Source organism: Blennius ocellaris (genome assembly GCF_963422515.1).
Source record: "Blennius ocellaris genome assembly, chromosome: 22".
Taxonomy (NCBI): domain Eukaryota; kingdom Metazoa; phylum Chordata; class Actinopteri; order Blenniiformes; family Blenniidae; genus Blennius; species Blennius ocellaris.
The window spans coordinates 11,586,835-11,609,902 of record NC_137671.1 but is presented as its reverse complement, the minus strand read 5'-3'; the positions used below and the strand labels follow the sequence as shown (position 1 = coordinate 11,609,902).

At 42.3% G+C, this 23,068-nt stretch overlaps 1 protein-coding gene across 1 annotated transcript in view; it reads left to right on the top strand.

Annotated features, from left to right (window-relative positions):
• Positions 1-20,938, top strand: part of plxna4 (plexin A4) — a gene marked incomplete at both ends in the record, with an annotated part of 207,926 nt that extends 186,988 nt beyond the window's left edge. Inside the window, 7 exons of the mRNA XM_080517929.1 lie at positions 1,378-1,481; positions 4,822-4,921; positions 7,676-7,866; positions 12,051-12,220; positions 16,802-17,014; positions 19,504-19,654; positions 20,843-20,938. Coding sequence (XP_080374055.1) covers positions 1,378-1,481; positions 4,822-4,921; positions 7,676-7,866; positions 12,051-12,220; positions 16,802-17,014; positions 19,504-19,654; positions 20,843-20,938 — 1,025 coding nt within the window. The remainder of the gene's footprint in view (positions 1-1,377; positions 1,482-4,821; positions 4,922-7,675; positions 7,867-12,050; positions 12,221-16,801; positions 17,015-19,503; positions 19,655-20,842) is intronic.
• Between the last annotated feature and the right edge of the window lie 2,130 nt (positions 20,939-23,068).

Genomic DNA, 23,068 nt, shown 5'->3' with positions numbered 1-23,068 from the left:
TTGTTTTCCTGTTTGTGATCGGAATAGAAGATGACAGTGGCCGACACAAGTGGGAAGCGCGTCAAGGAGCACAGATACAATAACGTATTCATAAGGCCCATGATGTGTGCAAAAAGAATAGAGGAATCATCTGCCTGTTTGTTTTCAAGACTACTTTCCTTTCTCACTTATGATAATGTCGCTTGGGCATTGTGAGACGCTTCTGTCACAGCTTTTGTTTTGTTTTGTGCTGAGGTAGTACAAATGTGGGAGGCCTGCTGCATACATCGTGTCGATGTAATTTGGTTGTAAGGTCATGTAAATGGCTCTCTCTGTTGTGTATGTGAAAGATGCTGTCGTGTGCACTGGCAGTCGCTCGTTGAGAGGGGTGGAAATGAGGTGATTCACAGTTTTTGGGTACAGCTGCTGCTTTAGTTTTGCATATTATTGTGCAGCTGCACCTGGATTGTTTCCAGGGAAACTCCATGCAACGACAACACGAGTCGCCAGGCTCCGAGATGTAGATGGTGGTTAGACAAGGGGTGAGCAGGGAGCAATAGCGCCTGCAGAGAGCGGAGCATAAAGGCCAGCGCCGCAGATGGAAAAGGAAGTGTATAAGCTCCTGGTCATGCAACTGTAATCACTCCCATCGATCGTGCCGGCAAAAGAGAAGGAAAAGAACGAAGAGGGAGCTTCTTTGTGCTTCTCAAAAAGAAGCACAGTGGGTTATACATTTAGCTCACCTCTTATTACTGTCTCACATATGAGCCATTTCTTTTTTTATTCCTACATCTGTTTGCCTCTCTCATTTACCAGTAACAAAGTTGTTTTGTGTTTTTTTTTTTTTTTTCAGGTTGGTTTTCACTTCTTGATCTTATTCATTCATTTCATGGCAATTTGAAATGATTGTCAGGAAAAAACCTCAAAAAACCTCAATAGATTAAAATGAAGATTGGAATATCTTCTTTTCTTGTAGACTGATAACCAACACAATTGGTGCTTTTTTTCTTCTGATGTTTATGTCTTAAAACCAAACTAATTTCAAACTATACAAACTAACTTTATTTCAAAAAGATTTTGATTGCCACACATACAATCATGAATATTGATGGCCTGGGGGGGGGGGCTTTAGTCTTGGTTGATGTTGTGGATCAAACAATAACTGAATCCATAACAAAAAGAAATGAGAGCTTCGGACCACCACCACCACCACAATCCACCGCCTTTTATCTCACAGCTACACAAGGACATGAGACACAACAATATTTTGAAAAATCTTGACAAAACAACTAAAAAGAAGAAGAAGAAAAAAAATATTTGAAGGACCATCACTGCAGTGATGTTTCGCTAAATGTGGTTGATAATAATCTGACCATTTTTGTTCCATTTGAATTACAGAGTGGCGTCAGGGCCGAGGACAGCGCATGATCCTGCAGGACGAGGACGTCACGACAAAGATTGAAGGAGACTGGAAAAGGCTGAACATGCTGGCCCATTATCAGGTGAGTTAATGAGCACTTAGCAACTGGAATTAATTTCATTATCGTGAACAGGAAGATATTTATAATGATCAATTTAAAAATGCTTTTGTCATCGTGCCTTTTTATGTGAGGCTCATATAGACATGTTCATTAGAATAATTCAGGGAAATTCCAAAGTCGATGAAGCTTTAATGTGCAATTTGTATTATTTGATGTATAATGACCTAATTAAGAGTTGTTATGTGATTTCCTGCTGCTGAATCTACCAAAGACAGTAAGTTTGCACAACAAGAGGATGTATTGAGTCACTCATTGAAGCAGCTAAAGAAATAGTTAACACAATAGCTGAGACTACCACACAGCAACATTGTGCACATAATTAGCAGGTTTGTGTATTTTTCTCAGAATCAACACCAAAGTGACTTAACACTGCCACCCCATGTATGAGAGCAGCATGACTGAAATCCCATGTAGTGCCCCTTTAATGTTTGTAAAATGTGAAATTCACAAAGAAAGATGTGACAAAAGGAAGCGACAGAAACTTGACATTTTGCATCTGTAGCTTGTGATATAGATTTCATCTTTTATTCGAAGGCATTCACATCTTGTCCGGGAACGTGTTTTCATGGCATTTCCACAGGAAAAGCATTCAAACAGCCCTTAATGCATCGCTGATACTTTAAGCAAAAAAGAATATTTTGCCACACACACACAAAAAAAAAAACACCTGCTATTTGACATTTCTTTACATTGCCTCTCTCCTTTTCCGCCACACAACATCCCACTTTCTATAGGCTCTGAAGTCCTCCCACCTAAGTTGACTACACAATGCACAGTTCAGTCATTTCGAGGTGCAAGTGCTCCAAAGACAAAGATCCTCCTCACACATCACCACCACACGTTATCGGCCGGTTAACAAACACGTTGACACTCAGAAGTAATCCCTCGTGTGTAAAGAGGCCTTGAGATACAATCTGATGTGTTGCTCAAGTCAGAGACATATGAAGCACCATTTGATAACAAAGACTAAACATGCTTCTTTGTATTTATATTAACACAAAAGAAGTATCTTTTAGGTTGATCTATTTTTTTTACAATGGTTGCCACAGATAATTACAGCAACATGCACCGTAGTCTTCATTATCCTGGATGCCCTTCCTGCTGAAGTCAGGATTCAAACGTCCACGCTCAAGGTCATGACTTAACCCAATGCATTACCATGGAGGACTGGAAATTAATACACAAAAATATACAAAATACCAAGGTGTGTCACTCCTTCAATACATGTAAAACCACATTAACAAGTGTTTGCTGACTGGCTATCCATCCGAAACAAAACTATTTTGGATGCGAAAGCCGACCCGCTTTGTCACTAAGGTCTCAGTAATTTGAGCAGCAAAGCAAGTCGCGACTCTGCCTTCCAAGAGCAGTTTGCGTGGTGCCTAAATTAAATGTCAGCGGCAGCAAGTGTCAACAAGCCGGGAGTATGAGGCGTGGGTGGAATGGATTAGGGACCTGATTGGAATTGGAGATAAGATAATGAACACAAAAGTTAATTTATTTTTTCTCAGGCCGGGGAATAAGGACACCTTATCCTTAATGGCCCCCCCCAAAAAATCCACTTCTATCCACTCAGAAATTATCAGGAGGCAATGCGAGGAGAGAATTTAAATCCTATAAATTAATTTAAGCGAGAGCCTGTTGCTTCCTACGTATCATATTCACCCCCTTTGTGTTTGTGGGTTTGTTTTTGTTTCACTGCTACGGCTTGACTTTAAGATTCAAACCCTCTGTGTGGAAGATGTAATCTTTTAAATCAAATCTATTGTTGGCACTCGGCTGATTGATTCCCACTCCTTAAAAACCCAGATGTGCATCTCTATTTGTTATTTGCTTTATCCTTCTGTCTTTTATAATTTTACTTTTTTTCAGAAGCTAATTTGACCAGCCAGACACACTGAACAAAATCATGTGTTCATCTTTATTCTACTAATTTGGTTTGATCTGCAACCAGCCAAACTCACCCACTCATTCATTCTGCCGTCAGTTATAGAGCGACAGTCAGCTTCACAAACTTGTTGAAAAGTTACATTTCTCGTGAAGCAAAAACATTGCGTAATAGCTACAAGCTAGAATTTGGCATTTTCCATATCTGATCTGTCTTTCCCATAATGAGATATTTCTCTCCGCCTCTTCTCTTTCAGGAAACAGTGCTCTCTTTGCTCCCTTTATCCTCCAAATGTTATTTCCTGAAATGCCACTCCTCCTTTTTCACATTTCATTATGTTCCACTGCGCTTTTCTCATTTTATATCAATTCAACATATAAGAGCAGTGATCAGGCACAATACTTGAGGATGTTGGAGGGTTGTGGGGCTGCCCACAAAGGAAAAAACAAGATCTGGCCCGAGGGGGCCCTCCTGCTTGCAATGATATAAACATATTATGCATAAGGAGCAGATTGAGTGACAGGGTGAAATAATGACACAATCTTAATAATGCCCTGGCTCACACAAATATGTGGACTAAAGCCCCCTGGTCTCATCACCCACACAACGATAAAGATCACTTCAATTAACCCTGCTGCACCCTGCAGCGTGGGTTGCTAGATTATGCAGAATAGAGGAATCTTGTGTGTGTGTGTGTGTGTGTGTGTGTGTGTGTGTGTGTGTGTGTGTGTGTGTGTGTGTGTGTGTGTGTGTGTGTGTGTGTGTGTGTGTGTGTGTGTGTGTGTGTGTGTGTGTGTGTGTGTGCACTGCTGGGACTGGCTCCATCCCGCTTGCGTTAATTGAATCCTGTTTGGCTGACTGAGGAAGGAGGAGCGCAAGACTGACTGATTCATTCATTCACACACACTTATTTACACATAGACCAACAGACATGCACACTGCATGAGTCCTCGCATCATCTTCACACACACACACACACACACACACACACACACACACACACACACACACACACACACACACACACGCACACACACACACACACACACACACACACACACACACACACACACACACGCCACCCTGGAGGATAGGTATTATTGAATGGAGACTGTGGGACGTCCCCTCTCACACAGGCCGGTGCAATGCTCCGCTAAACTCTCCCTCCCCCTGTCAGTCATCATATGTACGTGTGGGCTGAGTCGAGCACATAAGGGTAATAAGATATTCTCTGTTTATTTGCACGAAACCAGGATAGATGAAAGAAAAAATAGAGAATGACACCAACGCCATGATGGGGGGGGGGGGGTTTTCTCTTTTTTTTTCTGATGGTTAAAATTCTGCACTAACAAATTAACTTCAAGGTTCAAGGTGTCGATTGCATTTTAGATCTTTTTTTTTCTCGCCGACCAGGTACCTGATAATGCAGTAATGGCTCTGGTTCCCAAACAAGTTACAGCCTACAACTCGGTAAACAACTCCACTGTGTCTCGAACTTCTGCAAGTAAATATGGTGAGTAGGCTTCTGTTCAGATTTCTGGTGTGTTTTATGTCAAAGAAACGATCTGCAACACATTAGACGTGTCACACTGCGAGAAATCCAATGTGTGTCTTTTATTCCACTTAGACCTGCGGCGATGTTTTTCTGTCTTGTGAGTGCAATGCTTCTTTAGAACTGGATGTGACAATTATTTCACCTCCTACGCACATTTCTGCAGATCACAGTGCATTTCATTAGTCACTAGTCTTTCAATGGATGGCGTCCTCTAAAGCAGATTCGGCACATGAGGGAGAACTGTGCATGCTGAATAGGTTAAAGTACCCATAATGCACAGGTTGAATGTCATTAAAAAGCTGTTGGTTTAGTCAGTCATTTAGACACTCATATACATGATAAACAAAAACAAAATTACTGTAATAATTATAATTTTTTGTAAAAACACACTCGGGCATACATTGATCAGATTATACATTTGAAGACTAAAGCTGTAGATTATAAAGTTAAATATATTATCAATACCAGCCCGTCTGAGTTTATATGGAAGGTTGATCCAGCAGTTCAAAGCGTAGTGAATAAAAACAGCATCACCCAAAGTTTTTTGTTCTGCTTTTAGGAACAAAACCAGAAAAGTGGCTCAACTTGATAATTTGATGAAGCATTGAAGTTTTGAACATGTGGCTGTGGAATTCAGTATTTTTTAACGCAGGAAAGGAAGCATATAGATTGATTCTCTGCATGTCAACAATAATAACCCTATAAAAAAAAAAAAAGTCAAGACACAATTTACATGAAGAGAAAAAATAGAGGCTTTCTTCTGTTGTTCTGGCCTCTTGAGTATCATAAGTGTGTCTTCTCATCTTTCCATGTGCCAGTAGTTTTTTTGTGTTATTTTTTTCCCGCCTGTCCGTCTGTTACGTGTCTCCTTGAACCTGCGAAACCATCAAGTTAGTTGCTGATCAAAGGGCTAGCCTCACAGGTCACAAACACTTCAGACACTTCAAATGGTCGGCCACGTTATTAGCATGGCTTCATCTCCATATGGTGTCGCCTCACCTCTCCGCCACCAAATTAGTCCCGATAGGACCGAGGTGAGTGGAGAAAAAGAAAAGGGGAGGGAGGATGCCAAGAATATATCTCTCACCAATATTCCCTTTAAAAGACATCAAATGCAAGTGATGCACTTCACAACTGGTATAGTACTTGAGAGTGACTTTGAACTCTCCCCCTAATACAATAGCCAAATAGAAAAAAAAATAAAAGTGTGATTGAATAGAAGGCAGGGGGGTGGCGGGTGGAGCTGCAGAGAAAGTTATGGAAAAAGTTCAAAGATTCAAACAAACATGTCGAGTCAGAGAATGAAAGGAGAAACTGTTGTGTTTGATCTTTGATGTAATGTTTCCATCAAAAGCCACAAAAGAAGAGGGGGGAGAAAAAAATACATGAGAAAAATAGCACTGGCTGTGTGTGGAGAAGGATCAGAATAGAATCCGAGCAGAAAACCTCTCTCCTGTGTATCCCCACCTCTGAATCACCCTCCGCTTTCTAACCCACTGAATAAGTAATCAACGGCAAATTAATGCGCTCGTTCTGTATACAAACAAGGGTGAACGTCGTGGCCTCCAGCACACATTGCAACCCTGAAAACAGAAAAGTATAGTGCCGCATTCATCCCGCAGACACCAAATTAACAGCGCTGTAGGACTGCTTAAGTCTTCGAGCAAAACTCCAGTTAAATAATGTTCCCACGAGGGCCTTATGAGGGCAGCAAACTCTCCCAGTTGATCACACTGCGATCAGATTTGCACAATCAATGCAAACACTCACGCACTCTTGTGCCTGATGTCTCCAGCTGTCACATTCCCACCGCCTCAAAATCTCTCCCTCCTCGGAGCTCTTTCCTCTTTGGACAGATTGATTTCTGTCACGGTGAAAATCACTCCTTTTTTTTTTTTTTTTTTTCCCCTCACTGCACTCTTCTCCCGCGAACCGCACCCACTGATCAATTCTTTTCACACTGTGTAAACATTCATTGAGCCATGTGTTTGGAAATGTCATCGCCACTCCGGCCATTGGGTGGGCCATACATATTTCATCTCGTCTGACACCTGTTCGATTTTGTGTCAGCTGGCAATACCATGTCTTGTCACTTGAAGACGAAACTATGAAAAATTAACCATGCAGACTTTCTAAAAGTTTCATATCCAATCTCACGGACCTGTAAATTTGAACAGCATTCTGTTGTTGACATGCCTGTATTGCTTTTCTCACTTCGGTTGCAGTCTTGTTTTACTATTTCATTCATTTGCAGGTGCTGATTAATGTTTTTTTCTTCTTTTTTCTTTTTAGCTTTAATTTCTTTTTTTTTTTACTGCAATTGCCCTCCTCAAGGCACTTCAACTGGCCCACGACAACATATTTTCTGTGTCGTACCCCTGTTAAGGACTTACAGTCTTTTCCAAATCTATTTTGATGCTCATATTTTTCAGGATGACAGGATGTCAGTAAGTCAGACCATGTGGGTTCAGGCGGGAGGCAAACTGTCACGCACACTCACGTTCACATCAGTGAGCAAATTAACAGACACAAGTCAATGCCTCCTTTTGGAAAACTAAAGTAAAAACCAGGGAAAACATGCAGACTCAACATAAAAGCCCTCACGCCTGGATTCAAGCCAGGAGGTCGTTTCACTATGAGGCTAACTGTGACCTTTGACCTCGTGAGGCAGTGCTACTTGAACTAAAGCAAGTTAGTTTTTTTTCCTCACAGAGAACATGATCAAGTACACTGGAAGTCCCGACAGCCTGCGGTCCCGCACGCCAATGATCACACCCGACCTGGAGAGCGGGGTGAAGGTCTGGCACTTGGTTAAGAACCATGAGCACGGAGACCAGAAGGAAGGAGACCGCGGCAGCAAGATGGTTTCCGAGATCTACTTAACACGACTTCTAGCTACCAAGGTGAGTCATCTCGCATGGATATAATCTCATGTCTTCTTCTTTGACTCTTTTCATTTTAGTAGCTCATGATGCAACTCGTCGAGTCATCACCATATTCATAGTTTAGTTTTGAGTGTTGTGACTCTTTCGTAGAAAATGCCATACCAATACATCTTCTTCCACAATTGTAGTTTATCCTGATCTCTTAACAGCTTTCCGAACATATGTTGTACCAGAGGAATCAGGTGCATCTTTAAATACTGTATATCCTCAGGCCATTCATCAGGCGAAAAGGCTAAAAGGTCACAGTGACCTTCAGCCTGACTCATAATGACTTTGAAATCTGTCACTTTATTTTAATATTCATGTTTACTTTGGATGAGTCATCTCAGTGGAAAAGATTATTCAAATGTATTCCTCTATCCCCTCAGGTGAGAAAGAGAAAATAGATATTTCTGTTTGTTTTCTTTTTTCATTACTGTTGCATTGATGCAGCAGCATATCAAAAAGGATAAAGAAGAAAACACCCATGAAGCTCGGGAAGGTTTTTCCCGTAATAATAATAATAAAAAAAAATGATTGGGCAAAAATAGAAATGGCTCATAAAATGAAGCTCTTTCAACATGCTTCGTGAAAATGGCCCCCAAGAAAGGAAAAAAATGCAGTTAATTTGGTTTTTTGGAGGGGGGGAATGCGACTTTGATCCAACAGCTGAATGCAAATTAACAATCCACTCCTAAAGCACCTTGTCACTCTTGTTTTTTCCTCCATCAAGACATCCTTTCTATCAGACGCAGACAGGCGTACGGGCGAGGGACAAGAAAGAGGGAGGCTATGAACTGAAAATGTTCATGCTGTAATTTTTTGATTCGGGAACATTTCACTGTGTTTTTTGATCCACCGCCTGCCTTTGTTTGGCAGTTCACATAGAGAACATTAACTCTGTTCTGTCTATGTCATACACAGTGGCAGGAGTATAAAATAGAGTCTGGCTGTGTCTTCCTGCCTCTCTCACACACAAACACACACACACACACACACACACACAGAAAAAAAGCAGGACGATTAAAACATCCTCATTGGAATGTGTTGTGCTGACGAAACCAAGAGTATGTGCCACACTGGTACAGAATCAATACTAAACGCATTGCATAGAATTAGGTTAATAATATGTGTGGTTGATTTCTCTGAATCTTCAAGCATGTCTATGAATTATGTGCCAAAATTGCAGCCACAATCAACAAGGAGAAAGTTGACAGCAACATTGTCAATTCCAGCAAAAACTAGGCAAATCAAAAGGGTTCATTTGTCCATATAGATCAAATTCACTTCAACGTCTCTAGATATTTATTTCAATGCAAAAAATAATTACGACATGTACATATGGAAGATATTTGCATCTAAAGCAATTTTAACAAAGCAGGTTTTTTTTATTCATGAAAACCGAACAAGATTTAAGTGCAGTATTTAGTTGTGTCTCCCAAAGTTTCTGGAACATCTGCATACCCCAATGGGCAAATAAGGAAAAACAATTGCTTTTATTAAAAAAAAAAAAATGCAGTTAACTTGTTTGTTGTGACTTTCACGTCGATGCAAGTTCATCCCACAGCTCAGACTGAACCTCTGGCAGACCGACGCTATATTTCAAACTCGGAAAGACCAACAAACACTTTAACATCAAGTCCATCAAGCTTGTCTTTGGACTGTGGATGGAGACCAGAGCAGCCACACAGGCACAGAGGGCATGACAACTAAAAATGTTGTTGTGAACAGACAGATTTGAACCTCTGACTGGGTTTTCCAGTTGGTAAGTCCTCTTGAGTCATCTGCCACTCACAATATTGGTTCGATCTTGCTTTCCGTCCTCGCCCTCCTGGGCAAGACTCCGAATCGCCCCCAACTGTGTGAAAGCACCTTCCCACGGTGGCCGTGACCCGTGGTGTGTGAACGCTTCTCTGTGTGGTTGGGTGAACATGACTGATCGTGTAACGCGCTGGAGAAGTGAAGTCCTTTCACTGTGGAAAGCCATCCTCCACCAGACCAAAGCCCTCTTCAGAGATAACGCCAGGCTCGCCATCCTGCAGCGGAAGTTCAGTCGTTCGTCGCTGCAGAAGGACAAAGACTCTTGACATATAAGCAGAGTGTCTGAAGAACGGCTTTACACAGAGAAATCTGACTTTTGAAGAGCTCTGACCTTAATCTAGCAGCAACATTGAGGAGCGACCTCATGAGAGTGGTTCACACCAGATATATAAAAAATGTGCTTAAAGACGTTCTGTAAGAAAAGTTGGATTCAAAATGTCCCATAAACATTGCATCAGACATTTTATTACCAAAAATGCTTTTTTGAGGTTTCTCTTTAAGATGAATACCTCACTCCACACCTTAATTATTGTATTATATGTTGTAAATAAGTGAGCGATGCATTGAATTTCTTAAATGAGTTGATGGGTGAAAAGTTAGTAAAAGGTTTAGACCCACATTTATTGGATGTGCATCAAATAAAATAAAATAGGGTTTTACAGAAATACACACATTTTCAAAGAGAAAAATCATTATTATGATTCTACATGCGTTACATTGATTTCAGTGTATGTTTTTGAGTTGCATAAGTGGCCAGTTAATGCAAAAACCAAGGAGATGTCACATCCTGGTGAAGCATTTGAACTCATTCAGAACATATTTCACACAGTAGGAGAGACGTCTGTGAAACAGAAACATATAAAGTACCATATTCATCATAAACTCAGGGCCAATGATTCATGCCTTATAGTCGTCAGCGCAGCTTCACATATGAACGCGTGTTGACTTTGGGACTCTGCCTCCCCGCCATGATCCTGCTGCAGGGCGCTGGAAGGCGGCTCCGGACTGCAGACAGCACATCATCTTTCCAGATGGATTGTTTTTGTGAAATAACCAGTTTATCATGGCTGGCCATCTCTCTTGGTGAGAAATGATTGGGCAGACAGGGAGCGTAATTGACTGCGTTTGGCTTTCACCTTGCCAATAAATACCTCTCCTTGGCAACGCCGCCGATGTCTCTCAGATTAGCTCCATCAGTGTCACTGCCGAGTGCAGGTACAGGACGTGTTCATATGTGCAGAGTGGCACAGGGATCGATTGCTTTTTCCATCCTGACTCGTGCCCCTCGAGTGTCCCTCTCTGCCTCCCTGCTTCACCGCTCGCCCCAACGTTTCTCATGGTTTGTTTTCCTCGCATTTGAATGTGGAGCCAGACGGTATCAAAACATCCCGATGACACATTGTGTTTAGAGTGCAGCCTAATGACAGGGTAGATGGTCGTTGGGGGTTGGTTTGGCAGTTTCAGCTCCACCAGGGAACAAGAGAACCCTGTGATGATGACAGTGTTGATGCTGGCGCGCCCCTTGAGATAAATGATGACGTAAAATGTCACAGCATCAGCGCACAAACGGGTTTTTAGCATCTCTACCCACACGAAACACAAGGTATTCCCTCAACTGAAGCGTTGATATAGAGATATGTGGCTGTCTTCGTAGACAAACGATGAGCTGTCTGGAATGTGGGCCACATTAGAATTATAGCCGTGATTGCCAGACTAACAAGATTTTCTCCGCCCACCCTCTTCTACCTCACTTGACTCTGTGATTCGGTCACCCGCTCCACCCAAATTGGATTTTTATTTGCTGGCGAATGTACACACCTCATCTGCTTCACTCAATGGCCCCCTTCTTTCTGATAGGAAACCTCCGTCGTTTCATTTCCACCGTGCTTTCTCGCCTCTTCCCGTGCATCCCATCAGCTCGTTCTTTACAAGAGGATTAGAGTCCCTCACTCTGTCTCTCCTCTCTCTTCTCCTCCTCCTCCTTAAAGTCGCCAACATTAAATCAAATTAGGGTCAATGGTGCAGTGTGGGAGCTAATCCGGCAGCACAAAGAGGCTTAAAAGATGTGCCTCCTGTTCCCAGATATTATTAAAAGTCAGCTGTGAAATAACAATTCCCCCCATCAAAGCTGCAAGCAGATTCAGGGGCCAGGTCCAAGAGATAGGAGTGAGGTACATAAACATCGGAGCTCGGGGACAAAGTGAAATGCACTGGAGAACAAGTGTACAAGTTATGGCAACCTTGCTCTCAGCATGAGTGTGGTGCATTAGAGTGTATTGCAGCTTAATAGAACTTGAATTACAAACTATCACAGCTTTCCGTCTCATCTTTCTGCTTCACAGGGTACGCTACAGAAGTTTGTGGACGACCTGTTCGAGACCATCTTCAGCACGGCCCATCGAGGCAGCGCTCTGCCGCTGGCCATTAAATACATGTTTGACTTCCTGGACGAGCAGGCCGACAAACACAGCATCCATGACCCGCATGTCCGACACACATGGAAGAGCAACTGGTGAGCTCAGAATCCCCGGGACAATCCGGAGGAAGTCATTTGGATCTTTAATTAATGTTTGTCGTAATTGCTTGTAACCCCGGTGTGACTCTGCTTGTGACCTTTGCTTCCTGCGCTGATGTTTAATGTACTGCTCGCGCAACCAGGACATTTTGGCACATTTCTCATGGCATTGCCATGGCGTTGCCCCTCCAGTTGCCAACTTTCACCACACGCCTGTCTTCTCCCCTAATATCCATTAACCACAGGGGCGTGTAATCTTCATTAAAGCCAACCACAAGGGGCTAATCCAATTGGCTGCCAAGACTCTCCATCTATTATCATGGGTAACTGGGCCAAAAAAAAAAAAAAATCATGCCATGGAAATCTCCATAGTGACAAATGTGCATTCCCAGGTGTACAGGTACACCTCAGAAATTAATATCTACTGATTAATTTAGGCTGTATTGCCCTCTTTGGGTTCACTGGAAAAGGTTGGTAGAAGTTAAATACTAACTAACCAGCAGTGCATCAGAATGGGGTGAGCAGAGGAATAAAAAGGTGAAGAAAAGGAAGTGAACGCAGTGGGAGTTAAATGCACACTAATATCTCATTAGCCTCCTAGCCTCTGCCAAGAGCCCAGCATGCATCACTCAGCCCCAGGCCCAGGAGAACCACAGGGATAGGAGGAGGAAAAAAAATTGATGTGCATCAAGGGACAAATAGAGACTGAGAGAAAAATGAAAAAGAGGAGGCTGAAGAAGGAATATGATTTACTTCACTGTGTGTTCCTAATTCTGATATTTCTGGCGTCTGCGTGATGGGACCATTTGCTGCCTTGAGTTAAGTGTTTTCTGAAAGCAAAACGGGTCCCTCTCACATTTGACTTTTAATGTCTTTCCACAATAGAGCTGTGAATAAACGCCAATTTTTCATAACACATCTCGACAAAAGGTACCGAGATTGGACCCAATTTGTGCTGATGCCACCACAGATATCTTTTCAGTGTGAGGGGCGCTCGTCACGGCATCTGCCAACCTTTAGTTGACTCAAAAGGGCTGCAATCACAGCTGCAACAAAAGCCTTCATTTTGTCTGCTGGAGAATAATAATGCCAGGGTTCCTCCCAAGCTGAGCCCCGATCCCATTAAGGCTCACAGCCCCATTGTCATCATACACACCATTAACTTCAACTGCAGCAAGATCCCAGCACCCCACTGCTACCCTGCATTGCCTATAGGGTTCCCCCCTCCATCACCCGGTCCCTTGATATAACCCCACTGGGAGATTATTCTGCGGTTTCCTCCTCATGAAGTCGTCATATGACATCATGTTTATCGCCATGACCTACCCGACTACAGCAATTAGCATTTTTCTGTGGAGAGGCTGATTTGCAATGAAAACAGTGAAACCTGCTTTTTTTTTTTTTTTTGTAAAGTTCAAGTTTCAAGTGATATTTTTACGCAGGATTACTTTAAGGAAACACTTTTTAAGGAGGAATATTGCCTTCAAATCTTAAAATTATTAATGACATTTTCATCTACTGTGGTTACTTAAAATTGCATTCAATCTGGTTAATTAGAGAGGACTGGCAGACAAAAAGAGGTGGTGTAACGCTGTATTATGATCCCATCAAAGTCCACATCACAATGATTCCCATTGTTGGGGGTTTTGTGTACATGACTGTTACATGAAATTGTGTTTTGAAAAAAAAGAGAAAAGAAAGAGCACAACCAGATGCTGCCACATCAACCAATGTGGCTGATCAGGCTGAACAAGGAGGAAGTGTCTATTAAGTCAATATTAAATAACAGGAAACTGTGAGCTGCATAAGTTAAAATTGGTTAAACTGTTAGCCGCTTCTTGAGCATTGTGTGCCAGCTATAATGTGCATTCCTATGTGTGTACACTATGTGTGTGCATACATGAGTCACTGGCTCCGCGAGCATCTCCAGATGGTATCTTTTGGATTAGCCGCAGTGTGTCAACGTCTGCTCTCGTCCTCGCTCTTCTGCATTTGGTGTGCGTGCGTCTGTCTGTCATTCGACAACGGAAAAGACAGGACTGTGATCGTTGTGCAAAACATTGCAACAATTCTAGAATCTCGAAAATTCTATCAAATGTGTGGAGGTTGGAATTGTATTATTTGCAGCATATAATATCACTTAACAATTTTAAAAAATCCTCCAGTAAAACCCTTGTCCACTGAAGCCTGAGGCAGAATCCATTGTTTGATGGCTATAACCTTTTGTATCTCCAGGCAACTTTCAAAAACAGACGATTCTGTTTCCATGTGCCCAGAAACTTTTTTACAATCATTCTCTATGAATGCAGTTTATTACAAACTCCACCGAGTTATGTGGAAACCACGAATAACGACAAAGAAGCAGTGCTTCTGTCTCTTGTTTGCACAGGTTCTAGTTTTTACTCATACAGTACAGACTCTTTTTTTTTATTTAGACATAACACGATGCAAGTGACCATAAATAGTAACTTAAACATTTTCTCCCATTTCCTCTAAACCCAGAGGTGTGAATGTTAATGGTACAGAAAAAAGGAGTTACATTTTTAGAAAGATGTCAGTATAAGTTCTGATCTAAGTGAGTTCTAATCTAAAAGTTGGCAGTTTGACATCCATCTTCACTTTTCTCTGTCCCAAATGGATCTTGGTAAGACACCTTGAACATTGAATATCATATGGGACTGAAAATGTGCTGTAGTCTTTAAGTGAAGTCCATTTCCCATTCACATAGACTCTGATAGCACTGATGATGTTGTTATTGGAGTGCGCATTCTTACTCATTGGAGACATTAAACACCAAAATAAACAACATAGACATAATGTGGAAATGTCAGGAAGGAAATAGAAATATAAATTAATTATTTGCTGTCTCGCCGCTGTAATGTAATGATTTCAAACTGATTTTAGTTTAATAAATGAAGATCATCGATGAAATGTTCCTAATATTAACAAAGGTTTCCTGTAGTAGTTGCATAAAGTACATGTTTTTAATGATTATATCTCACTGTTGCTTCTATAAGTGTGAACTGACTGCAGTCGGTGGTGAGAAATCAATGGACAGGCGAATGGGCTTTTAATAAAAGGGCTTTTTCTTACTCTGCCAGCATAATTCCTCCAGGATAAGCGATGCCCTTGATCTTGGCAGCTGATATTTAACCTAATCCCTGACCAAGAAGGCCAGATCATGACCATCATTCAGATCCCTAAAACTCCGCAGCATGAGCGAACGGCCAAAATCCCACACTTTCGCTTAATTTCACTGAATAGTAATAATAATACCTACACATTGCTGCTTTGGTGATTTCGAACATGACAAATTGCATGAGGGGGGGAAGAAACCTCATCGCTTTAACATCTAGTGTCCCATTGAAAGAGGAGATTGTCAACAATCAAAGCAGCACAGCAGTGGTGTTAATATCCCTTTGATCCCTGCACCTAATCCCACGAGATTCTTTGCTTAGATTAATTTTGAAGTTATAATGCTGAGGGTTTTTCTCCCTTTCTGAGATCAAATCGGCTTTTGTTATATTGTACATATGAATGTACAATGGCTTTGTGAGAGGTTGTGCGAGAACGAACAGGATGGTGGGGGAGCGTTGCTGGTATTTTATTTTATTTTACTTTTCCCCTTTGATAAGGCATTTCTGTACCAGGCACAGAAACTTCTGCATTGACTTGACTGCTGCAACGTCTATCCTGATTGATTTTTGCCACATCAGCTAAAAGTGCACAGCCCAGCGAATAGTGAAGATACCAAGATCCAAGTAACACTCGGCTCTTTCCTAATACCACCTGAGCCCCTTTTCACTGCTGCACACAGATAGGACCGGCCCCTATATCTGTTCATTTTGGCAGGAACAAGCCCAGAAAAGAAACAGACTTGTATATTTTTATTATTCTGGACAGGCACAAAATAGAACCCACTTGCACAAACAAGGTAAAATGAACTGTGTCACTGTGCGGCCCCCAGCGAGGACCCCTGGACGCTGCTCGAAAAAAAAAAAAAAAAAAACCCAGAGCCAGCCACCACCTGGTTTTAAAGATAAAGGCTTTATTGAATTGAGCACACACATCAAATAGAGCACATCAGCAACAGCAGGGCCTGTGTACTCGCTTTGCAAAGTGAATGAATCCCCGTCCCTTCTGGCGAATAATATGTTCATGCCTATTGACTAGCTGGCTGTAGCAAATTTGAAAATGGCATTTAGGGACTTAATCTCAGAGCAGCTGAACCGGACACAGGCTGTTGTTTCACTTCACACTCTTTGTTCCTCTGTTTGAATGGTTATTTGTGCATTCTGTCACTGAGATGGAACCAAACAATCAATGCAAAAGTAGTTTTAATGACACGAGGCCTAACGCGGAGTACATTAACATGTCTCATTAGTTCTTAGAATTGTTTAACAGGCGACATTTTGTTCACAGTTTGCAGTGCAAATTTAGTTACAAGCAAGACGACGACCCACAATATTCTGATGAGGAAATGTCAGACACTTAAAACAAAGTTAAAGAGCAGAACTTGTACGGCTGCGTTGTTAGCCACTAAACTTTTCTCTCTTTTTTTTTGTCCGCCCTCCACAGCCTACCTCTGCGTTTCTGGGTGAATGTGATCAAGAACCCCCAGTTTGTGTTCGACATCCACAAGAGCAGCATCACAGATGCCTGCCTGTCCGTGGTGGCCCAGACCTTCATGGACTCCTGCTCCACCTCAGAACACCGCCTTGGGAAGGACTCACCCTCCAACAAGCTGCTTTATGCCAAGGACATCCCCAGCTACAAGAGCTGGGTGGAAAGGTGAGCTTTCAATGAACAAACTTTTCACTGTGTGGATAAAGACATTAAAAAAAAAAAAAAAACATTGGAATGCCAGCTTTAGCTGCATTTCAATCTAAAACCCAATATGACTGTAGTGCTGTGATCTATGAGCTGTGAAACCCAATCTAAATTACCAAAGCAGCAGGAATGATCTGGAGCACCCCGGGCCTGAGGTCTACACGACGCCGGAGTGAGTTGTTGGAAGGGAAATGTGTGTGTGCGTGCTTGTGTGCACTTGAACACAAAGAGAGAAAGCATTCTTCAGAGTTGCAGGCTGCAGAAGCTGGTAATTTGTTAAAATAGGAGTTTTTATTAAATTTATTTGTCAGCAGGGGAAGCGAGGAGGCCCTGAATAAAAGATGGGGTACTGGGAAGTGGCTTGGAGTATTTGTGTGTCTGTGGCTTCTTCAGAGCCAGCCTCGGGATGAAAATATATGTGATCTGCTTACATGGAGGAAGGAGTTTTGGGCTTGTTGTGCGTCTGCAGTCTCTCACAAACACAATTCAGTGTGAGGAAACTGAAAACCCGGTGTTGATTTAGAGGAGGATGCGTTTGGATTAACTGCTAACTGCTGTGGAAACATCCATCCCACTGTCCTGTATTGTATATAAATCATCCCTTCACTGTACATCTGCTGGAGGAATAAGTGAAGCGTCTGTAATTGGTGAAAGAGGCTTCAGTCATGCCTGAGTAAGAGTGAACGTGGTGCCGCTTCGCTTTGCTGTCCAAAGTGTCAACATTAGGGACATGAGAGGATTCACCGCATAGAATGGAGCTGGGATAGGAGACAGGACAGAAAGCGATCTCTGTAAAGATTGGGAGAAGTCCTCCTTTCCTGTTATTGCTCAGTTATAAAAACAAAGCTCATGGAAATAAGCAGATCAGGAAAATGCTTTTTGTTCGGTGCAACTCTGCATAGAAAGAAGCAAGGTAGGGAATGTTTTACTCTGTGGAGAAAGCACAAAGAAAACCACATAAGAACTGATAGATGGCTTCAAAGTGCAGTGCATTTTTTGTCTGTAGGCTCAAAAGACAGACTATCCCCCAAATCCTAAAACATGTCAGGGTGTGCTCAGAGTTGTTTGGCCATCGTCTGGTTTGGAAATGTACCGACTTGTGTGGACACAAACACAGTGCATGCTGAAAAGCTGGAAATATTCAGTAATACTCTGCTGCGACAGAATGATCTATTATTCTCTGTAACAAGAAATGAATATAAACTCAGCTTGCTTTTATTATTTAAACTGTGAATATCCTCTTGGCTTGTAGATCTGTAAGAATTTTGAAAGAACATTTGGCTTCTAATCTGTCAGAATGGTGTTTGCATTCACATCATGCATAATCAGAGTGTGCGCGGCAAAATTCATTTTTTTTCTGAATATGTTTTACCAGCTGAGAGCTAACCGAGTTCATAAAGAAGCCAAAACACCTGCACAACATATAAAATCCCCTTCAGTTGTGCATACAAACACAGAAGATCAGCTGTGAAAAGATGGCAGCTCTGACACCTGTCGCAGCCTGTGTCAGGTCGCTTTAGATGACTTTCCTTTGACATTCAACCTGTGAATGTACCAAAGCTCGCTTTAATCAGACCCATGCTAACACAATCTTACAGTATGCTGATGTTGGCAATATGGGTTTTTAAAATGCATCGCGGAGAAGGGAGGTAAATCAATCACATCAACACTGCCTAGCCTGTTAAAGTAGTTCAAAAAAAACAGCAACTTAACACTGATAACTGCCTAACAGAGCAGAATTTTAGGATTTATGAATAATATCTCTTCTGAAAAGCCCACCTGGACGGCACACTAACAACCCCCCTGCTAGGAGTTCCCACTAAATGCCTCCCAGCATAGAACAGGTGTTGATACGGCTATGACCTCTGTGAGCAACACCCACCTGCCTCTGCCTTTTCCTCCTCGGTTTGCTTTGAAGACTTTGTTGGCAAATATCATCTCCCTCCCTCCCTCTCACACACACACACTCGGAGAATTATCAAGCTGTACAGCGGGCCTGTCCTCGAGCGGCTGCAGCTACAGGAATTTAATATGTAAATAAGCAGCTTTAATTAACATAGTTGATATGGGCAACACAGCTGCTGCTGACAGTGACTGATTGCCTTTGCCTCAATGCAGCAAGCGTGTGTGTGTTGTTTTTTTTTTTTTACTGCTGTGGCGTTCCAAGTTGAGACCCAAGACCTCTCGGCATCTACAATGGCTCCATTTCACTCACTTCACTATAAAACACACTTGTTGCCTCTGTGCGACATGCATTATTTAAATATCTTCAAAAGAACTGCTGTAAACCACTGCGAGGAGTAATGAGCTCCAAGGAAGAACATCGACTTTAAAAACAGCACAGGGTGTCGTCTGTTTTCCAAATGGTTTAACCGTTTCCCCTCGCAAGTCAACGTGCTTGTAACAAGCATTTCTGTTTTGTTTTTGTTCCTCCTTCTCTCCTCCAACAGGTATTACTCAGACATTAATAAGATGCCAGCGATCAGTGACCAGGACATGAATGCCTACTTGGCAGAACAGTCACGGATGCACATGAATGAGTTCAACACCATGAGCTCTCTCAGCGAGATTTACTCCTACGTGGGAAAATACACTGAGGAGGTATGTGCTACTATGACTTACGCTTGCTGCACTTGTAGAGAGCTCAGTAGTGTGTCCAATTTCAAGTAACATTTCACCGCTTACACTGTAGTTGTCTACAAAATAAGATTCGTGTTTCTTAATAAATCTAAAATTGCAGGGTACATCACTCTTGAGATAGTTTACCAATTCTGGACTCGGTACTTTGTAATGCGATGAGCCCCAGGATACTCCAAAAGAACGTTACTCTGTATGCAGCCTGGCAGGCAAAGCCAAGGGCAAATAAAACATTACTTCGCTCCCTGAGGTAACACTCCTTGTGAAGTTCATATCGCAATAATTGACTTATAAAAATACGTGACTTGGAAGAGTGCAACAGCATCTGGATGATGAGCTATTTGAAGCAATTACAAACTGTCTAGAAATCTGCACAAATGTGGGAAGAAGCGAACAGAAGACTCACTTTTAGTGGAGTATTTGTCGGGCTTTTATAGGAGCAAAATTACTTGTGTATGCATATTGATGTGTGTGTGTGTGTGTGTGTGTGTGTGTGTGTATAATGATATTTTTGTGTCAGTATTGAGCTTGGGGCACAGATTTATGCATGTATATGAAAACGTGTGTAAAGACTTTATTGTGCATAATGCAATCTTTCGGAGTGTGCGAATACTGATAAATGTGAATGACCTGTAAGTGTCTCTGTCATCACCTCCATCACTGACCGGCTTCTCACTCGGCTGAATTTTTGCTTCTCTCCTGAAACCGGGTTCTAATGTCCTCAGTATGGACTCGCAGGTTGACTTTTGTCAGGCTAATTGTTGGTGACGGTAGAGTTGTAGTATGCTAAAATGATGGTTAAGGAGATAAAGCTCAGACCAAAAGGTGAGTAGCATGACAACCATGAGCCAAAGTAAATGTGCATGGTGGAAGAATGTTTGTGACAGCAGGAGAGGAGCAAAATCCATTTGTTAGCCAAATGAAAGGTCACCTAGGGTGGAGAGGAGTACATTTACAGGTCCTTTTTATTATTGCACACAAATCTAGACACCTGTGTCATCAATATATTGTGTTTTTTTGTATTTGTAAAGAGGTAAATTCTTACCTTTAGTAATTAGTAATGAGATTTCATAGCACTTCCTGTTATTTTGTTATGCCGTGTACCTTCAGTCATACCATTGTGTGTCTGCTTCCCTCACCTCCTGCCGACAGATCGTGTGTGCGCTGGAACAGGACGACGCAGCCAGGAAACAGAGGCTGGCCTTTAAGCTGGAGCAGGTGGTGGCCTTCATGAGTCTGGAGAGCTGAGGACCGCACTTCCCAGGGTGCACTGGGAAGAGACCCCGTCAGAAACCGAGCCGTGCCTGAGCGAAGATCTGTCCCAATCTTTTTTCATCGTGTGACTTCCTCCCTCCGCCTTTCAAAGATGACTTCTTCCTTGACTTTTTTTCTGCTTCCTCTTCCCTGAGAAACATTTTGTTTTCCTCATCCACTCTGCTGCATAGACTAGTTTACCTGAATATATGTGAGGGGTGGTCCGGGGCTGAGTTTTTAGTCTCCCACAATGCAATGTGGAGGATCTCTCAGCTTCACCACAAGGGGGGAGCTTCAAGGGGCGATTGCTTGAAAGCTGGCCATATTGGCATACTTCTGTCCCCCTGCTGGAAGACAAGAGGGGAAAAGAAACATTTTTATGTTGCCTTCAAGAATTTACACTGATAGGTAATTCTTTCAAAACCACGGCATTGGGTGTCCATTTTGTTGAGAACTTTTCAAAATAGGATAGTTAAGATAAGACCATCTCTAGAGTTCAGTTTATTGTAGTTCTATATTCAGATATACGGAATCGAGTGGAAACATCAAAACCGATGACTGCAAGCCAAATGAGCACCTCTGAAGGAAATTAATGCAAGGATGGTTTGCCAAGTTTACACTGTACCTTCAAGCAAAGCATACATATCCGTGAAATCTGGGGCGAGTTCAGGCAAACCTCGAATGTTCTTGTGTTCTTTCAATGTAGCTGGAGTTGTATTTAAGAAAAAGACTGATGGGGGGGGTAGGGGAGGATTACTGCTTCTCTGAACTTTTCCTTTTATTGAGATGTGATAGACACTAAAACTTTACAAAACCAGAGCATCCCCAGCCTATAGCCCTTTGCCGCATTCCCACATTTTTACCTGCCCAGCACACATTTAAAGAAAATGCACATGATTCCTGCTTCCATTTGGCTTATATGGCTACTGCAAAAATTACGCTATTAGATGAAACCCTGAAGCCCCCACCTAAGTTGAATGCTTTGTTAAAAGAAGAAAAAAAACAACAACCGAAAAGAAGCACACAACCAACTCTGGAAGACAGTGTTTTGACTGCTGATGGAAACACCCTGAGCAGTCCTTGCCTGACTCTTGCCACTTCCAATCTTGTGTCGCCATACAGCGACGGTCTATCAAAGCACACACACGCACAGATATACACACACAATCAGCAGCTGCCCAAGATCCTGACTGCCCAGATATCTACGCCAACCCCGGAGGTGGTAAAGAGGAGAGCTGGCTGAAAAGCACCAGGTAAGAGCTGCTCGGTAGAAATAAGAGCGATTCAACACAGGTGCAGCCAAAACGGCCGCCTGCTTCCTTAAAGGGGCTCCGATGTGAGAGTAGCACTTCTTTCCCAGGATGTTCTTATTTTAAGACTTTTGCGTGGAGAAATCAAACAAGATGGACTTAGTTGGTCAGCCAAAAACCAAAGGAGCTTGAAATTTTCAAAATGGTCAAAAATGTATTTATAAAGTGCCACTGAGGAACTGACAAAAAAAAAAAAAAAAAAAAAAAAAGACTATGTATAAGAAAGCCACATCTAGGACACACACACACAAAAAAAAAGATATTGTGACTGGAACTTTGAGAAACCTGTGTGAATTTTCTGACCTCAGTGTGTTCGAGGTGAGAGGCTCTGTGGGCGAGGTGGTCCGATCCTCCGTTCTCTTTCCATCGTCCCGGGTCTCTCCAGCTCTCGGCACACCGTTCACCCTTTTGTCCGGCTCCTGACCTACCAGTTTCTTTCTGTTTTGCACAAGCGTTGGAGATGGTAGCTAGTTGCATACGGCAAAAAAAAAAAATACCCAACTCCTGAGTGTGTAACTGTTGAGGCGCTCTTGTCTGTATTAGTGTAGTTGTCCTCAGTGGCGGTAGGGGGCGGCCTTCTCCAAGCCTCAAGAAAAAAAAAAAGAAAATGAAAAAATGAAAAAAAAAAAAAACGATAAGGAAAAAAAATAATCTGATAAAGCAGAGCAAGACATGAGCATCATGGCAAGACACACGAGAAAAAGATGGACTTTAACAGTAGATAAGACTTGTTGGATGTGAAGCTCCACACTGGGAGAGAGCGACTGAAAGCGATGATGGAGGCGCCCTCCGTACCTTTTGACCTCTGCCCTTT